This window comes from Neltuma alba, unplaced genomic scaffold, assembly GCF_004799145.2.
Source record: "Neltuma alba isolate B1F8T4 unplaced genomic scaffold, ASM479914v2 tig00012926_pilon, whole genome shotgun sequence".
Taxonomy (NCBI): Eukaryota; Viridiplantae; Streptophyta; class Magnoliopsida; order Fabales; family Fabaceae; genus Neltuma; species Neltuma alba.
In genome coordinates, this window is record NW_021637292.1 from 498 (window position 1) to 20,496 (window position 19,999).

Consider the following 19,999-nt stretch of genomic DNA (forward strand, 5'->3'; position numbering starts at 1 on the left):
ATTCATATTTTCTTGTTCTTTGCCTGGAGTTGTGCATATTGTTTGAGTTGCATTTGCATTCGGTTCCTGCATGCTTCTCTATATGTTACTTTGGTCTTTATTAGCGTAAGTGGATTCTGAAAGCTTCCAATTCTGTTTCAGGTTTAGTGACTGGGGGGGGCTGGTTTGAATGTTGGATACCTGAATCTGCCCTTGCCCTTTGGATCTACTTATGGGTTATTATTCATGATTGATGATTGGCACGATAATGGCATGTTGGTTTCCATAGAAGATATGTAATCTGGGATGTCTAGTTTATGAAATAGCAATAATAGATAGAGTCTCTGGGAGACATTTTATCATCTTCTTGTTTAGTAATTGGAACCATAGTTTAGTATAGCTGGAGCAGGTTATGGAACTAACTGGTCATAGGGGTATTATGAATGGGGAGAGTAAGGCCATGGACAATGAACCTTCTGCAAGCATGCCTCTAAGGCCGCGCCAAATCTACCCAACATATCCTGCAGGCTTAGTGAAGAAGACAGCTTACATATTTGACGGCTTAGGGAATTTTTTTTAATAAGGAATGGGATCTAGCAGACCTTCATCAAAACAGGAAAAGAGAATCGGAGCTAGTAGATGGAAGAGGGAATGAATTTTCTTGGTACCATGTGGAGCTCCCAAAAGAAAATCAGAAGTTGTCACAGTCTGCACAAGACTTAATTGGTGTTCTTTGCCCACCTTTGAAACTCCAGGATATTCTCTCCCTCGTCAGCAATGGACCCTTTTGTGCACATGTTGATGGGGCACTTGTATTCAGGGTTAATTCTCCTGGTCCTCCCAACAGTGACTTTACATTTAGGATTGCTGCTAGAGTCACAGAAAATTCAGTAATTACTGTGTCTTTGGGGCGTGTTCCCCGATTAGGTTTCTCACGGATGGGAGAGTCTCTTCTTTCTGAGATTCCTAGCGTGGAAATTTCCCCTCATTTTGGAGATCAGCAGAAGCAGGGGAATGGCATTGTGATTAAGGAGCATGTTCTTGAATTCTTATTGACTATGAATCATTCAGAGGAAGCTGACAATCCAGTTCCTAGATCTGTCTCAAACCTTGTCGTTCATATAATTGACACACACGTAGATCAGCTTCAAGATCTTGTGACTAAACTTGAGATGGAGTTGGACTCTGTTGAGCTAGCCTTGGATAAAGGTAATTTCTGTCAATGACATTTTGATCCCAATGTCATTGCCTTCTTTATTTGCGAATATTAGTTGATGAACAGACTTACTAGTACTGATTATCTCATGCAACCAATATGTAGTTGCTGTACATTTCAGCAGAAGTCTTAAGTTTATGCCTTCTGTCACTAACTTCATTTTGGGGTATTCTGCGTAATTAATTCCGTATCTATACTTTTATTTATTTGGAAAGAAAATGGATAAAAACTTAACAAACAAATGACATTATAAAATGTGATCATCAATGTGTCAATTGTCAAGATCTAAATATTTTAGTTCTAACTGGACATCTTAATTTGATCTTTTAAGCAAAAATGTTTTGACTTGACTGATTTTAGGAATCCACAGTGCCTTGGAATGATGCTAAAAGAAACCTTTAACATATGTAACTTCATAGGTCTTACTATTTATTAGTAACAAGGCATCCAAGATCCCAGTCAAGCATATGATTGTCACGAATAATAGGGATCTCTTGCCCCTTACAAAGCATTTGGGAATCTGACATCCTGCTTATATTAGGGTTTTAACAACCTATATCCTTAATCAAGAGTCATTTTTCTTGTAACTATCAGTTGTCATACCAAACATGAAGATCTCATATCCTTACACCTTATATCTTCGGATTTTGCAGCCACATAATTGATTATGCTTGATATCAGTGTTTCAAGCAGCTCCTAAGAAAGTTCATTTATCATCCTTTTGTTTTGATGTGATTTACTATTTATCTTCAATATTGTTTTGACATGTTGCAAAAGTATTTTCATCTTGAATGACTTGGGTTTTGATTAATGTAGACTCCAAAAGTTTTCTTTTTTTTTGTGTTTTTTGCTTCCATGTTCGTCCCTTAGCACACCCTATTTAAAATTGTGTGGTGGAACTGAATCTGAGATAAACTATTTTGCTTGATTGCAGGTGGTTTTGCTTTGAAGAAACAAATGCTGGATGATAGAAGATTTCCCAAACTGCATCTGGACTTGCAGCGTCTTCTTCAGGTTGTTCTTTGTTCCCCTTAATTTCTTTACCATTTTTTTTAATCTATTTTGCACACGAAAAGTTACAGTGTTTCTGCCATCCTTTGATAGGCGTATTAGAACTCAATTGGTTATATAGCTTGCTTTTTTGTGTTGGATGGGAAAATGTGAAGTGTGAACCTCGTTTCAGTTTTAATACAATAAAATGTTTGCCCTTTGCCATCTTAAATAATTTTTAGCATCAAAATTTTGCCTTGGAACATCTATAAAAAGTCTAGATTCATGGGAGTGGACCATTTCCCTGACCTGGAAGTGAAGCAATTTATTTGCTCTGGTTGATGGTAAGGTAGGATCTTATGTGACCGGGAAGGATTTCTTCCACATTTCTAGTTATAAAAGCAACATTATATGGACAGAGCTACTTTTTGGTTTTGACTTGAATTTAATCAGGTGATTTCTCACGGAGAGCAAGTATTTTTACGAGTCAGAGAAAAATGCTCTTTAAAACCATGGTTTGCCAATGAAGACATTAGCTCTCTTGAAGAGCTAATTGGAAGATTAAAGAGGTTGAAGGAGAATGTCGGATTCATAGTGAATCGTGTAACGGCAATTCAGGCAGGTCTTGACAGCTGGCAGGCTGAGCAAATAAACAGGAAACTTTACTATCTTTCATTCCTTTCAATCATATTCCTCCCATTATCCATCGTTACTGGAGGTTGGCAATCTAACTCTTCTTTTAATTCTATCAATCATATCCATAGGCAATAATATTGAATGGTTTTGGTTCCCATCCCACTGTCAATGCAGTTTTTGGCATGAATGTTGGAGGAGTTCCTTGGACTGGCCAAAACAATCCCGAGCTTAAGGATGGTTTTCGCAATGTTATCCTGCTCTGTGTTGTTATGGTACTACTTGTGCTACTTTGCTTCCTCTTCCCGGCTCTGTATACCCGTATAGCTGGTGCATGGCGGAAAAAGAACGTTCTGGGAAGAAGCTGGTCAATTAATAGGAAGTCATTTCTCAGAAGACCTCTCCATATTGGAGATCAAGGGAGAGGAGGATACCTTAGGATTTGACGATGAAAGGTTTTGTTCTTTTGAAAAATACCATCCTGGTCACAAAATCTCTTCCTTCTGTTTTCAATAATGTCTCGCGTAGAGGGTGAGTTCTTTATCACGGGTTTTCAATGACTCTGTTGAAACAAAACAGATAGATGAACTGATGATCAGCTGCCATGTATCTTGTGATAAAAATAATAACAGCTGCCACGTATAGAAGAACCGGAAGCCTCAGAGATGGAGGATTCATGAAACAGATTCTTTGGTTGATGAAAATGTAGACTTGTGATCAAAGTGAGCCTATTCGTTCATTGTTCCTCTCTTGTTCAGGGGAAGGGGATCTATGGATACATCATTTTTTTCTAGATCCTGGCAGCATTTTCTTCCTTGTACAGTGTTTTGTATTAGCTTTATCCAAGCCTCATCCAATGGAAGAACTGTATTTGTTTCTTCACTCTGCCCGTTTGGATTTGCTATTTCCAGAGACGTATGATTATCATTCCATAGGTTTTGTACGGCCTGTGGCGGCTTAAAATGTGCTTGAAGAAGTTGATAATGAGATTATACATCAAAATAACTAGCAGATACAATTGAAGAATGGAGGCAAGTTCATGCTAGGAGATGAAGTAAGGATTTTTGCATTGCATTTAAAATGACCTTAGTACAATATTGAAATAATTTATCAAAGGCACTTTGAGTTTTTGGCCCCTTAGAAAAGAAATTGAAATAAACTAATATCAAACCGTGTGATTAAAACCCAATACTTCTGTTGCCTGTGATCATGAGATTAAAACTAAAGTGATACTTATCTCTAGTCTTTAATATAAAAGCTAATTTGACTTTCAATTTGATTCTAAATATAATATTACAATCCACTTTGTATCTCATATTTATTCAAAAATAGTCATTGTCGTGGTTGCATAGGTTAAATATTTTATCAAATAGTAGTTCTAACTAATATACTTGATTAACAAGAGTATTTTAGAGAAGACAATACCTATTTATTATTAATAACTAACTTAATTAATTTTTTTAATCTACTTAAATTAATCGATCAATTCTTATATTAAGAACTAGAGGTAGTATCTTACACTTCAAATCCTCAATCACGTGAGACGTCTAAGTGCTATATTGCTGTTGAGCATAATTATCATATTGCTCCCAAAATGCAATGTACTCCTCCAATTATTGACAGAAGACCTACTCTTTAGTACAATTTGTATTGGTGATTTATTTTTTTTGAAGTATTATCCTTATTGCGTTAGGGCAATCATGGGAATTAATCTTCAAACATTTTCTTGCGCCAAGAAAATCATATGATGTCAAAATTATAGTGATCGTATAGTACTTAACTACTAGGAAATTTTTTTTATTATTGTAAATAAAATAATATTTTGCCTTCACTTAATATTTGATTGTAAACTCGAGTTTCTTCCTTCCTTTCTCACCACTATTTTATTGGTAATTATAATTTGTTACGTCAGTAGGTACTAATGACATTTGTGATATCGCCGACAATATTTAGGAGACACCAACAAAATATACATGTTAATGAACATTCTAAAATACATCCATACAATACAATCGTCAACGATATAATTAATAAAGAAGCATATGTAGTAGGGCATAAAGTCAACAATAACATAAAATAGTTATTCAGTATTTAGTAAAATTGGGATCCCCGACAAAGAGCCTATGAAGATCTGTGTATGTGTTGCTTAAAGGCACATCAGCAATCACAAATAATTGTTGGGTCGCAGCAGCACTCGTCCAAGAGGCAACAACAACACAGAGCTGCTAAGCTGCACAACAAATAATAAAAAATTGCTAAATTTTATTTATAATCATAAATATATATGTACTACCTCTGATCCTTAATATAAGAACTAGTTTGACTTTTAATTTAGTCTTAAATATAAAAACCCAATCTATTTTGTCTCTCATATTTATATATATTTTCAAAATAGTCCTTATAGTAATTGCATATGTCAAAGGTTGGGCCAAATGGTAGTTTTAGTTAATACATGATTAGTAAGGATATTTTAGGAAAGATAACACCTAATTATTACAAATAACTAACTCAACAAACTTTCTTAATTTGCTCAAATTAGTTAACTAACTCTTATACTCCTCCGGTTCTTAATATATGATCTAATTGTTGAGTTAATTTTAATCCTAAATATAAGACCTATTTCTTATATTTATCAATTTCTTCTAAATTACCCTTATAGATCTCCCTTAACCATAATTAAGCAGAAGTGGGTGATAGGATATTAAGAAAAATGACTATGGTATTTTAGAAAAAATATGTCATATTTCTTATAATTAACTAAATTACCTAATTTTTTTTAATCTAATCAAATTAGTTAAATGAGTTTTATATTAACAACCAGAAGAGTATTAAATACCGGACGTAGTATCTTTTTGGGCAAAAATATGTGTATCCATCTGTATGTATCCTTTTAAATCACATACCAACCCTCAAGGAATCCACGCTCTGGCCGATTTTTTGGCTGTGGTTGCTCAGCGTAATACTGCGGCGGTGCCGCCACCGGCGGTGGCCCCTGATAAGGACCTAAAACCAGAACACAAAAAAAAGTATTCAGTATTACTCTAATTAACATATACACACTCATGCTGATTTCAATTTCAAATCATTTATGGCTTCGTTATAGAGACAGAAAGATTTAACAGCACAGAATAAAGAAAACTCAAAATTTAAGTAAAAAATAAGAAGAAACTACTTGAAAAGAGAGAGGTTTATATATATATATCCCATTAGGTTATACCTTGAGGAGGATAAGGGTAGCCATATTTGATCTCACTCATGGCTGCAGCAAGAGGCCTATGAATTGCAGAACTTGACGGTGAGCTTATTGGAAGAGATACAACTTGGGGATGGGTGAAGGAATGGTAGCTTTAGACCCATATATACACACATTCCCACAGGTGTGAAAATATTATAAAGCTTTCTGGTAAAGGAAGATGGAATAGAATCAAGAAGTAGAGGGATTGAACAAGAAAGGTCTGGAATATTATCTACGCGTGTGGAGTATATATATGTGATCTCTTTAAAGTGACTAATTATTATTATTATTATTATTATTATTATTATTATTATTATTATTATTATTATTATTATCTGATGAAGATGATGTGATTATTTATGACAGTAATCTTCCACCCACCCTTCGTCTGCACATGAAGAACATTACTACTAATTTTGACAATAATTGAGTAACTTTCAAAGGTGGATTCTGGAACAAGGGCAAGCAAAGAACATTATTATTACAATTATTATGAGTAGAATAATTAAAGTGGAATTTTTATTTGGAGGGATCTGATTCCCACAATATATATGAATGATATTCATTTCACGGAGTCCACTTGTATTTTTGCTTAGAAGCTTCGTTGAAGGGAGTGGGATGTGAACAGAAAAAGAGAAGAGTCACACGGGGGGTTGTGGGTTGTGTGTAGGTAGAATAAGGTGCCAATCTTAGCCAACTGGCTTTTCAGCCGTAAGTCGGAATATGTTCCTTCCATACCCTCAGAAGTTTTTACACTTCAAATGGAGATCTTGTGTCCCTGCATGTCTCCAAGGAATCCATAGCCCATGGGTACAAAACACTCAAACCTTCGTCCATATCTTTATACTGCATCCGTTTGCCACTCAATATAAAATCTAATTGATTGACTTAAAGAGATTTAAAAAATTATTAAATTGCTTAATTATAGCATATATTATATGATTTCTTTAAATTACTTATGTGGATCATTAAATTATATATCAATTTATAAATAAGACAAATTAGTTTGGAAAAAAACACTAAAAAATAATACTCCGATCCTTACTTCTTTAGGAGTTAGATAACTAATTTGTAAAAAATAGAAAAAGTAGTTAAGTTTATTTTCTTAAAAATGAAAAATTCTTTTAATATATGCAACAAATAGGGAGAGTTTAGAATCAAATTCATCTTTTATAACTGTTACATTTAGGACTAAATAAAGTACTACTTCCAGTCTTTAATATAATAACGAATTTAAAATTTAATTTGGTCCTAAATATAATATTCCAATCTTTTTTGTCTCTCATATTTATTCGTTTTTTCAAATAGTCCTTATAGTAGTTAAGCATGTTAAATATTTCATCAAATGGTAGTTTCCACTAATACATATGATTAACAAGAGTATTTTAGGAAAGACAATACTCCTCCGGTCCTTATTATAAGACCCAATTTGACTTTTTATTTGGTCCTAATTATAAGACCCTAATTCATTTTGTCTCTTATATTTATGCATTTTTTCCAAAATAATCCTTCTAATAATGATAGTTTTAGCCACTATACTTAATTAGCAAGGATATTTTAGGAATGACAACACTTATTTATTATAAATAACCAACTTAACTTACTTCCTTAATCTCCCCAAATAAGTCAATTGGGTCTTATAATTAGGACCGGAGGAGTACCTATTTATTATAGATAACTAATTTAACTAATTTTCTTAATCTGCTTAAATTAGTCAAATAACTCTTATATTAAAGATCAAAGCTAGTACTACGTTTGATTCTTAATATAAGACTTCGTTTGACTTTTATTTTGGTCCTAAATATAAAACCTCATTCCATTTTCTCTCTCATATTTATGTATTTTTTTTCTCAAGATAGTCCTTCTAATAATGATAGTTCTAGCCAACACACTTGATTAGCAACGATATTTTAGGAACGATAACATCAATTTATTATAATTAACTAAATTTATTTTTTAATCTTCTCAAATTAGTTAACTAACTCTTATATTTGGATTTAGAAGTAGTATGATTTATCAGTTGTAACAATACAACTTAATGGGGCGTTCAAGAAGCCCATTGGCGTAGACTTGATTGATCACTTTGTGTTGATTTCTCCAAGATGCCCATTTTAATTATTTGCATTGAAACCATTCAAGTGGCAAAATTCTTCCTTAACATATGTAATAAATAAGAAGAGTTTAGCAAGATAAAAAATAAAAATTTAGAGATCTGATTAAATCTTATATTCATAACCAAAATAAATATATTTACTAAATTTTGTATTTAAAATTGTGGGAAGTATTATTTATCACCAATACAACTTAACTGAGTGTTTAAGTGGGCCGTTGACATGGATCTTGCTGCTCACTGAGTGATAGGTTACGCAAACTTAAAAAAGATTATATAAAGTAAAAGAGCTATATAAATATAAATATATATATATATATATATCTCCCTCTCTACAAAAGGCAATATCTTGTTCAAGTTTTATAAATGGAAAAAGATTTTGTGATGGATTCCTCTTATTTAAGAACTTGGTTTGATAATATTTTTTTAAATAAAAAGGCATACAAAATATTCCGTATCCAAAAGTTATAGTACGCATAAGTGTGAGTAAATATGACATTCTTTTTTTTTTTTAATAATCGAATACGTAGACTGGGTATCTATAATTCATTAGGTGATTTTAAACTTCAACATTTGATGAAGAAAATGTAGAATAATAAAGATTATATGCATGGAATAAAGCATTACACATCTGACATTTTGCTAATGAATGGACTTTAAATTTTTAATAATTTGCACTAGAGATATACAATTTGAACTTGTCATCTCTCCTAAATTGTTTAAATATTCCTTGTCGCTAATTCATTTAATTTACACCTCATCGATTCCTCATATTTTACAGTCAACGTAGCTATAAATGTTATTCCAACCTCACATTTGTGGCTCATACGCACCATCTTAATAGCTAAGACAGCTAAATTTGTCATCTTTTTTTCACATGAATGATGAAAAAAGGAGATCGAGATTCTTTAAATTGTAGGGTAAGTTATATTCAATTTTTTTTATTCTTTAAAATTTGAAAGGACTCCCTAAATGCTTATTTTTGTGTAAATAAACTCTTAATATTTATTATTCCATTATGTTACTAAAAATATAATATTTTACTGCCCAAATAACTCCTTAAATATTTTTTGGTTGACGACCTCTCAAATCTTAAATTATCCTATGCATGCAACCCTTTTTTCTTTTGACCAGAATCCTATGCATGCAACCCTAGTTCAAGCTTCGGTGGGGTTTTATATAGCTCAGCTAAATAATGTTACATGATAATTTAGGACAGCTCATTCCTTTTCTAATAATTCTCCTAGTTCCAAGAGAAAAGTGATCATTTAGTTTAGTTATTTGGAAGTATAACAAATTTAATCATATATCATATTTAACTGATTAGGTTAAAAATAATAAAATTTCGGATTTTCTATGATTGAGTAGTTTTGGACTTATCCTGATACAGTTCTCCTAAATTTTTAGGGACAGATTATATTATATTATATATATTGTCATATATTTAAAGAAAGAATGATAAAAAAAAAAAACAAAACTTGTGCATGATATTCATTTTTTATTTTTTATGTCTATACTCTATAATTATTATGCGTCTTTTTCATATGTAATTGTTTTTTTTCCCTTAGAAATTTGTCGCCGTTACTATTATAATTGTAGTTTGTAGAATATATACATATCGACAATCATAGTACTTTTTTTTATAGAAATATTTAATGGAGTTAATCTCATTTGAAATACTATCAAGTATTCAATATGATCACCTCTCCTGACAGGAATTTAAATTTTGGTTCACTGGTCATGAGAAACCAACTTTTTTCATTAAACCCAAACCCATGGGTCAGTCATAGTACATATTAAACCAAAAGGATGCTTATCAGCGGACGAACCTATCACATTGGGTTTAAAGTCAAGGCCCAAATTTAGTTTCCTTTTGGGCCAACTGAGGCCCAAGTATAGGTTAAGCATTGTGGTCCACGTCGTTACAGTCATGTCAAAAAAATAATCATGTTAATAAATAATGAATTATAGAATAAGCCTGTTATTATACTTTTCTTTTATATAATATATATTGATTATTTTTTATATAATATGTTTTTTTTAATTTGTGATACTTCAATTTAAATTATAAAGGTCTCTATATAGGATAATTTTTTTCCAATCAAATCTGATAAGTTTTAAAATATATAATACTCCTTCGGTCGTTAATATAAGACCCATTTAACTAATTTGATTAGATTAAGAAAATTAGGTAAGTTAGTTAATCATAAGAAAAGTGATACATTTTTCCTAAAATACCATAATCATTTTTCTTAATACCTCATCTCCTCTTCTACTTGATTATGGTTGATGGAGTATCCATAGGGGTAATTTAGAAAAAATTAATAAATATGAGAAATGAATCCTATATTTAAGACCAAAACCAACTCAATAATTGAGTCTTATATTAAGGACCGGAGGAGTAGCCAATCATAATCAAATCATAGTATAATTTTTGTAAGAGGCAAGTGGCTTATAAATAGTGATAAGATTTAATAGATATGACTTATTTTGAGGTGCATGTTATTTTTGGTTGTATGGGATCTTTTGATATGTCTATTTAATTGGCGTTATGATTTGTCACATCAATAGGTTTTATGCTTGTGATATTACACAAAATTAACATGTAGAAGACATATACTCAACCGCATAAACCAGTAATTTAGAATATATTCTAATTTGATATAAGAACAATAGGCTATATATCCCGTTTGATTTACTTTCCTCTTGTTAGATACGGATGTTGTGGAATAAAATATGCAAGTGAAAAATGGTTCAAGCCAATGAATATGAGTTCAGGATATAAATTTGTCTAATATCTCATGAAATTGCAGGTTTAAATTTTAGATCTCCGATTTAAAACACAGGAGTTATGAGAATTTATTTTGGTTTTAAGTGTAAGATTTTATATTTTTATATTCATTATTTTTTCTAAATTAATTTATTTAATGTATAAATTAATATATAAAATGTCACATGGCAATATTCTAAAAAAATCATATCACATTTTTTAAAATTAAATTTAAATTTTTACTATATTTAAATTAATTAATAGCTTTTACGTTAAAAATCAGAAGAATATTAGTAAGGTACGGATTTCATTAGTTGGTAGTGATTTGTAAATATCAATGCAAGTTCCCCCCCCCCCAAAAAAAAAGGCCACGAGACCTACCTGACTTAAAGTTTTCATAGCCAATCCGCCAAGATATTTATTTTTTTAATTAAAAAGAGGTAAAAACAAGTTTGAAGCTGTCATGGAACATGCGCAGCATATTTCTTGGATTACAACTTGTTGGTTTAAAAGTTGAACCTTTAATGATTACTTCATTAATCACTAATCTCATTCCATGGAACCCACTTAAGGGGCAAACTTTGCCTTTACTCTTCAATTACAATCTTTTTTCTCATAAATTATGATGCTATTTCATGGAAAGCATTATAAGACGAGATGAGTCTAAATCAATATCGAATTTATGAATCTTTGATTATTACGGATTGGTAGATTTCATTAATTAACAGATAAACATAGCTTAGAGGATAATTAACATGCAACCATTTGGCTTATTCCAGAGCCTTCCCTAGTCAATTTTATTGACTTATTAGCTCATCACAATAATTGGTGAGATTTGTTTTGGCCAATCATAATTATCGGTGAGATTATTATCTATATACCTCCCTTGACTCGAGAAATATTGCACTCTGCTTAGCCTTTTACTCAACAAAGTTCAGCCTATCTTTGCCTTTTAACGCAAGCTACTCTGTCTCCCCCCCCCCTCCTTTTCAAATTTGCTCCCTCTGTTATGAAATACCCACTTTGAAATGTTTGTGTTGGCTCCGAATAATTTTCACTTTAAAATATTAATCATTTGTATTTTCACAATTTTACCTTCTATTTCACTATTGCCTTTTAACGCAAGCTACTTTACCCCCCCCCCCAAAAAAAATCCCTCTGTTATGAAATAACCACTTTGAAATGTCTGTGTTGGCTCCAAATAATTTTCACTTTAAAATATTAATCATTTGTATTTTTACAATTTTACCTCCAATTTCACTATTGCCTTAAATAGTGAAAATTACAATTAGTCAAAATTAATTACTTAGGAAAAATAAATAAGAATATTTTAGTAAAATATTGTTGAGTTTTGTTATAATGAAGAATATTTATTAGTTTTTTTTTAATCTGCATGCATAACTTTAAAGTGCATTTTGTTATAAAGTGGAGAATATTTGTTAAGGAAAACAAACTTTCTTTTTGCCAATGGTTAAGAAAAACAATCTAAAACTATTTAAAAAGACTCACTTATAATTTAATTTCTGCATAAATACCAGTACTGACTTTTTAAAATCTTACAGTGAAATTTTTATAACCTTAAAAAAAGTTTGCCATATGAAATAATGATGCATTAAAATTTAAAATCTATTCATACGTAATACAAATTGTTTTAAAGTGTAAAGGTTGGGGTGTTTATTCTTAAAAAGTGCTTTTTAAGAATACCCACATGCCACAACGCCTAGGTCATCATGACCAATAGTCTCTAGAGAATGACATAATCAGAAGATACTCATCAAGGGATCCCAAATAATGTCCTTTTATTCCCAAAAGAAATATTTGTAATCATATTGCTGTTTAATGATTTTTTAATAATAATTTTCACAGATAAATTTCTATTTGAGTAAATGTTTATATGTAATTTCTGCATTTTGTCGCGTCTTATTGGTTAGCCCTCTATTATTTTTAGTAGACAAACATTTAAATTACAAGGCACAATAAAATAGTAAGTTGTTTTGATAATAGAATGATAATATTGTCAATCAAAATAAAACTCAAGTCAAGTTTTTATAAGCATGAGATCCATTTATCTAACTAAGTTCTGCCACACTGATTATTTTTTCTTCTGGGTTTGACAGAACTCGAGGGTTAGGTAATGATGACAAGAATAATAAAAAACACAACGTAATTTGGCTAGATAAATGAACCCGTTATTTATGAGGAGAAACATAAGATTAACTTATCCTAAAATTGATAAATCATACCATAATACATGATTAATGTCCTAATTAAATTTGTTTTTAAAATTCTGTAGAGGGCACAGGCCTGAAATCTAGTTTATATGTATATATAAATATATATGTCAATCAAATTAAAATAATAAATAATACAATAAATATTATAGTAATATATTTTCTCGGGGCGGGGGTTGTTTTAGCTTTACCAAAAAGTCACGGGCAAATACAGCGAGCAGCACGTTGAATCCTTTAGACCATTAGGCCAAGTTGCTAATCTTTCTTAACCTATTCTTCTTCATATGAGTTTTTTTTTTTTTTTTTAAGTTGTGTTTGGACTCCTTACACATTGTCAAGTCTCAACCGAACATGTGTCATTTCAATTATTTAGACAAAATCTAGATGGTTCTAATTTTATCATCATCATCATTATTATTATCATAACCATATTTTAGTTTTTTTAAAGGCAAAATTATATATAACTCCCTCAATTTTATGTTATAGTAGCACATAGATAATCTCTTTAAATTTTAAAACTTTACAATAGATCCTTCCGAAATCTTATATTTATGCTAATAATTCTCCCATTAACAGTTTCGTTTATTTTTTATCGGCGTATATCTCTTAAAATGTAGGGAATTTATAGACATAAAACTCCAAACTTCAGAGGGTTATATACACATAAAAATATAATTTAAGGAGGTAAATAATTAATAATTCTGGTTTATTCATACATAGTTAAAAGTTTAGGTGGGTTCACAGTAAGTTTTAAATGTTTAATGAATTTTTTATACTTGCTTCAAAATTGGGAGAGTTTTATGTGATTTAATTTTTTTCCCCAAAAGATAAACTCTACAAATCTTCAGAGACTCTAAAAATTATATGATACATATAATAATATTAAAAATATGAATAAGCTCAATAAATTTGCATGGCTTATTACTAGGCCTAAATCTAGCTAGGCCACAATTATATCTTCTACATTAAGAGAGAATGTGAAAGTATCCCTGAATTGATATTCTTAATATCTTCAACCACCTTGACTAATAAATATCTCTCCAATAATAATACTCTTGAAATTGTGGAAATCTTTCAAGAGATTTGGAAACTGAAAGAGATAGAAAAATGGGAGTAATAATAAGATTAAGGCCAGCTTTATAATTAAAAAAAATGGGGAGTTAGGAGAAATGAATGAAAATGAGAGGTGTCAATTTAGCCATAAAAATGAGTAACATCACATGGGGGTTATATATTATAGTGGTCCCAATCGTGATAAGAGAAGTCAAATAAATGCAACAACTCTATTTACACTTTCCCAATCTTTAGTGGCGCCACGTCCTATCCAATTATCTCATTTAGATTGTGACATTCATTGAAGAACCCATTTCCACACTCTTTCTTTATAAATATAATGCATATATTCTATAAATAATATTTGAAATTGGCGTAAATATGAAAATATTTTGTACTTCAGGATGATTTCGTGTTATATTTGGGTTTGATGAAGTGTATTAAATATCATGAATCTCTATCCAGAATATTTTTTTTTTTTTGAGGGGCCAACATCGAGAATATTAAAAATGCACTCGATTTAATGATTAATTTAATTAATTTGGTTCGATGAAAAGGTTGCAAATTTGGTTTGGATTGGTTTAAATTTAATGATCAATTTAATTAATTTTGTTTTGTTGGTTCGCTCTTTGTTTTTTAAGGTGGTTGAAAATTGTCAAACCAAATAATGAACCATAGATGGAGTACTCGTCACTGACCATCTAGCGTATAATATTACGGACAAGTTTAAAATTAAGTATTCTTACGGTGCTTATTATAATCATCTAATAACAAGTTTATATAAATTAATAAAGTTAGTTAAAATTAATTACTTTTTGTAAGATACTAGAATTATTCTGAGTAAAGTCATGAATTAAAGAAATTTTGCTCATTAGTCTGGAAGTTTTGCAATTAGTTAAAAATATTGGGTAGAAAAAATTGATAATATTTTAGGCAAAATATGCTCCTCTAATCTTAAATATATTGTAGTACAAATTATACTACAAAATTAATTTTATATTTAGAAATGAAAGAATATTATATTACGAAGCATAGGAGAGATTCTTGTAATAAGGATGGAGAAAATATTTTCACTTACTTTCAATGATTGGTTCGAGCCGTCTAATTCTTGCACCTTTTAAATAAAATCTTATGTTCAAATTTTGTACATAAACAAAAATGTAGTTGAAAATTTTTTGTATTAATATGATTGGGAGGAAATAGATCTAAATTAGCTGAGGGCCCACTACAATAAATTGATTGATTGATATATGTTGCTAACAAAAATCTGGTCATGGTTATTAGTTAAAAAAATATTACTTTACTAAACCCACAGGAAGATGGCTCCCACTAGTATACAATATAGTACTACTTCCGGTTCTTAATATAAGATTCTGTTTGATTTTTATTTTAGTCCTAAATATAAGACCCTAATCTATTTTGTCTCTTATATTTATATATTTTTTCTAAAGTAGCCATTCTAAAAATGATAGTATAGTCAATACACTTGATTAACAAGGATATTTTAGGAAAGATAACACCTATTTAGGACAAATAACTAACTCAACTTACTTCCTTAACCTCCTCAAATTAGTTAACTGGCTTTTATAATTAGGACCGGAAGCAATATACTCCCTCCGTTCCTTATTATAAGAGATAAATAACCAAATTACGTTGATAAAAAAAAACAGTTAAAATTAGTTAAGAACAATCAATGTGTAAAAAGTATAATTTTTTTCTCAAAAATGCCCTCATTAATAAGGAGAGAGAGCATGAGAGAGAACAATTAAATTATTAAAAGAAAGAGAAGTGGGAGGGAGAGAGAGTGTGAATTAGAGATAAAATAAATATGGGTAAAATAAGAAATCAACACAAAAAAGTAGAGACAACTTTTAAGTGTCTCTTATATATAGGAACATGTCATAAGCATCAAATGTCTCTTATAATAAGGAACGGAGGGAGTATGATTAATTGAATTGAATTAGAGACAAAATTTGAGGCCAAAGAATGGAGTTGGGAGAGGAGTAATTATCAATTTTAGGTCAAAGGAGAAGGTTGTGGGTGGGGGCAATAATGAGGGGCCTTTGATTCTTGGGAAAATAACAGATTTTGTGTGAGAAAACTCCGGCTGTTTGTGCTCACTTTTCCTCCATTAAATGTTAAAAAATACACAATGACTTTGAATTTGAAAATAACATTGAAATTGGACTTACTCATCCAAAACTACCCACTGCCCCATTAACTACTAATTTTACATGCATTAAAAAATACTACTGTTAAAACAATATTAAATAATAAACTATAGGAGCCACGGTAGGGCCTCAATCTTATGACATTAAAAAGGTGTTTGGATGATATGAGAAATGTTTCTAAAAAGTATTTTTTCACAAATCAAGATAAACTTCTCTATATATTTATTTCGTATATCGTAAAATCACTTCTGAAACTATGGTTTGATTTCCATTCAAACACCTCCTAAAACTAAACCCAAATAATTTGAATAAGAAGATAAAAAACAAGGTTTTTTATAAAATTAAAGAATAACAATTGGTTATTCTTTCCATTTAGGCCAACAAAATTATCCTCTTTTTTATTAGAGACAGCTGTCAGACACTACATTTGAGCAGCTCTCCTAATAAGGATTCAAACATTAGCTTACCATATTATAAGGGACTAAATCTTTCTACTAGACTTATCCCGTTGATTAAAATTACCCTCTCTTATTTCTTATAAAAAAAGGTCAGGAGAGAGTCCAAGATAACTAATAACATCACGAGCAACGTAAAAAAAAAAAAATTATACTAAGATCATAAGTAATAAAATGTGTTTTTTAAACATTGCAATGGCATTGTCATACCCATTATGTTGATGATGCATGGATTTCAAGGACATTATCATGACTATATTTTAGTACTTTAATGTCTATCTAGTTTTTCTTTTCCTCATACAATGCACGAGATAAATAACAATCGGATGAAATTTTTTCTGATGAAGGGTATATTAGTTAGAATAGGAATTTTAGGTGAAAAATTCTTAAGATGCAATCAAATAGTAAAACATAGAGATAGAGTGGAGAAATAAAAATAAAAATAATAGTGAAAAAATGAAGAGAGGCAAGGAGTTTAATGCAAACCTTATTTTTTTGTATGTATCTTATAAATAATGCTCCCTCTCATTTTTAATATAAAAGCTAAATAACTAAGCTGTAAATATTAAAATAATTAGTTACATTAATTATTTATAACAAGTGTCTATTGAACTATTGGTTTTTCTAGAATATCTTTTTATTATATACATTATAACTATACCTTGATGAAAACTCTCTATGTATGTACAGGCGAAAGAAATAATTTAAAAAAATATAAATGTAAGAGGTAAAATAAATTAATGTCCTTTAGAATCAAAATAAATTTTTATGTCTACTCCCTATATTTAAAATTGGAGCTAATATTTTATAAAAAGAAATTGCGTTAATCGTATGGTACAACTTATAAGATTTTATAAATATAATATATAAGCAGAGGTTTTAATTATCTGAGTTATTCTCTATATATAACGTTGAATTGATTTTATTATGGCAAATATTAAATAATCTAGATCTTTCTTTTATAGGTTTGCAAAGATCATGTGACACCTGTGGATAAGTGTTTTTTTTTTTTTAATTGATCCTTACATTTTTTGTTTTCATGTGGAACTTTTCATCACGCACTCAAGTGCTGCTTGATATGGACACAAACAAAATACATAACTTGCGGATGCTGTTGTCCTTTCTCTCAATTTTCGCTTTTTATTTTATAAATCCCTTTCATCACACATCAACTTTATATAATATACTCCCAAAGTTAACTAGTTAAACCTGATTTCATTGTTCTGAGGAGTACCTCTTTTGTAATTTAAGTATCCTTCTATTAACAGCAGGATCGATCTTTTTTAAATGTATAGAAGGCAAATAACAAATTCTTTTTTAATTAAATTTACTTTATATAGATATAAAAATTTAGAATTGAACTCTTAAACTGCTTATTTATATGATGATTTTTTTTTATGTTGACATTTATCAGGATTACAATTGTTGGATTAAGTAGAGGCTATTGCAGGAAAAGAAACCAAAATTTGATGCCAATTATTATTTTCGAAGGCAAATAGGGTGGAGGTCAATCATGAAATAATGTCTCTGTTGGAATTTTTTTAATTGTAATATTGCCTTTTCAATTATTTATTTTTTGTCCCCACATCCGGATAAATGCAAATTTTCTTTTATCTACTATTTTAAAAAAATTGTTGGCAATTAAAAGATAATCTAGATGTAATTTAATTTATAATAGCATTTGAGTAAGAAAATACTATCTCCATTCTAATTATAAAACCTCATTTATAAATTGCAAACAAAATCTTATAATTAGAATCGAAATTAATAAAAAATAGCACGTGCTTCAGTACGGGGAAAGGGTCAAATCTGAAGTTTGAACACAAGTATTCTATTTCTGAGAGTTAGTTAACTAATTTAAAAAGATTAAGAAAAGAAGTTAAATTAGTTATCTGTAATAAATATATGTTATCTTTCCTAAAATATCATTATTAATCAAGTGTATTGACTAGAACTACTATTGTTAAAAGGACTATATTAGAAAAAAAATACATAAATATGAAAGAAAAAGTGAATTGGGGTCTTATATTTAGGATTAAAATAAAAGTAAAACAAAATCTTGTATTAAGGATATGAAATATCAACTTTCATTAATTCAAGTATGCCGATCAAAATCAAATTGTATGATGAAGACCATCAAATTTTGATTTTTATTCACTTGATTTCATTAATTCAAGTCACTACCCCACGTGCATTCCTGATATATTGGCCAAAAATTCAAGTTACCACATTTGCTAAGGAATTAACCAGAAATTTCTTAACTTAGAATAATTTTCCTAATAATAGTAATAAGAAGAAACAACAGAATTTAGTAAAAAGGGTTGAAATTTTCTTATCATAAAATTTATTGTCCAAGTGTGCCTAAAATTGCTTAAACATAACTAGTTGCAACAACATATATAATTAAACAAAAGTTATAGGGGTACTCACTAGAGCCGGGAATCAGGGCTGGCCCGGCCCTCCAGGGCCGGCCCTTCAGGGCTGGCGGGCTTAAAAGGGCCGGCCCTCCAGGGCTGAAATTTTAAAAATATCCCAATTTGTTAGGCCCGGCCCTTAAGCTACAGGGTCAGGGCCGGCCCGCGGGCTTTTGGCCCGTTTAAGAAAAATACTATTTTTTATATTTATCATATTTTTTATAAAAATAAATCAATGAAATTATTAATAAAAGACATAAATATAAATAAAATTAAGTCACATATAAAATATCATCATATATAAATATTCATCAACATCTAAGAACATCTAAAACATTCATTAACAAGATAACAACATCTAAAAGTTTTATCTATAATGCAATTATGCAATAAATAAACACTATTATTAATCTTTTGAAACTTCATCATCACTATAATTAATTACTTTTTTTCATAAGTATACTTTTCTTTCGTAACAAAAATATCAAGTTTTTCTTCTTTATAAGAATTTATTTTTAAATTTTGCAATCTAACTATTATTTTACTTTAATGTGAGAAACATTGCTGTTGAAACTCATGAATTTCTAATTCAAATTATGGAACCACAAGTTATATAAGTATAAAAATATTCTATTATCAAATATATATATAGTTTAAAAATATCAACGCATATAATATAAATCAAATCATTATTAAAGTCCAAATTAACCCATTTTTTAAAATTTAATTGGATAAATTATTA

General features: G+C 30.0%; 1 protein-coding gene and 1 long non-coding RNA gene across 2 annotated transcripts; one reads left to right on the top strand and one right to left on the bottom strand.

Moving 5' to 3' along the window:
* The first annotated feature begins 201 nt into the window (after positions 1–201).
* LOC114732699 (zinc transport protein ZntB-like) lies at positions 202–3,820 on the top strand. Its single transcript, XM_028920037.1, is given in 6 exon segments — positions 202–550; positions 552–1,188; positions 2,130–2,209; positions 2,639–2,903; positions 2,996–3,349; positions 3,451–3,820. Coding segments are annotated over 5 exon segments (1,410 nt in total). The 5' UTR covers positions 202–391; the 3' UTR covers positions 3,265–3,349; positions 3,451–3,820.
* A 946-nt stretch (positions 3,821–4,766) lies between these two features.
* LOC114732698 (uncharacterized) lies at positions 4,767–6,189 on the bottom strand. Its single transcript, XR_003739019.1, has 3 exons — positions 6,036–6,189; positions 5,722–5,821; positions 4,767–5,048 (listed from the first exon to the last, which is right to left on the bottom strand). It is a non-coding gene; the product is annotated as an uncharacterized LOC114732698 (long non-coding RNA).
* Positions 6,190–19,999: the final 13,810 nt, after the last annotated feature.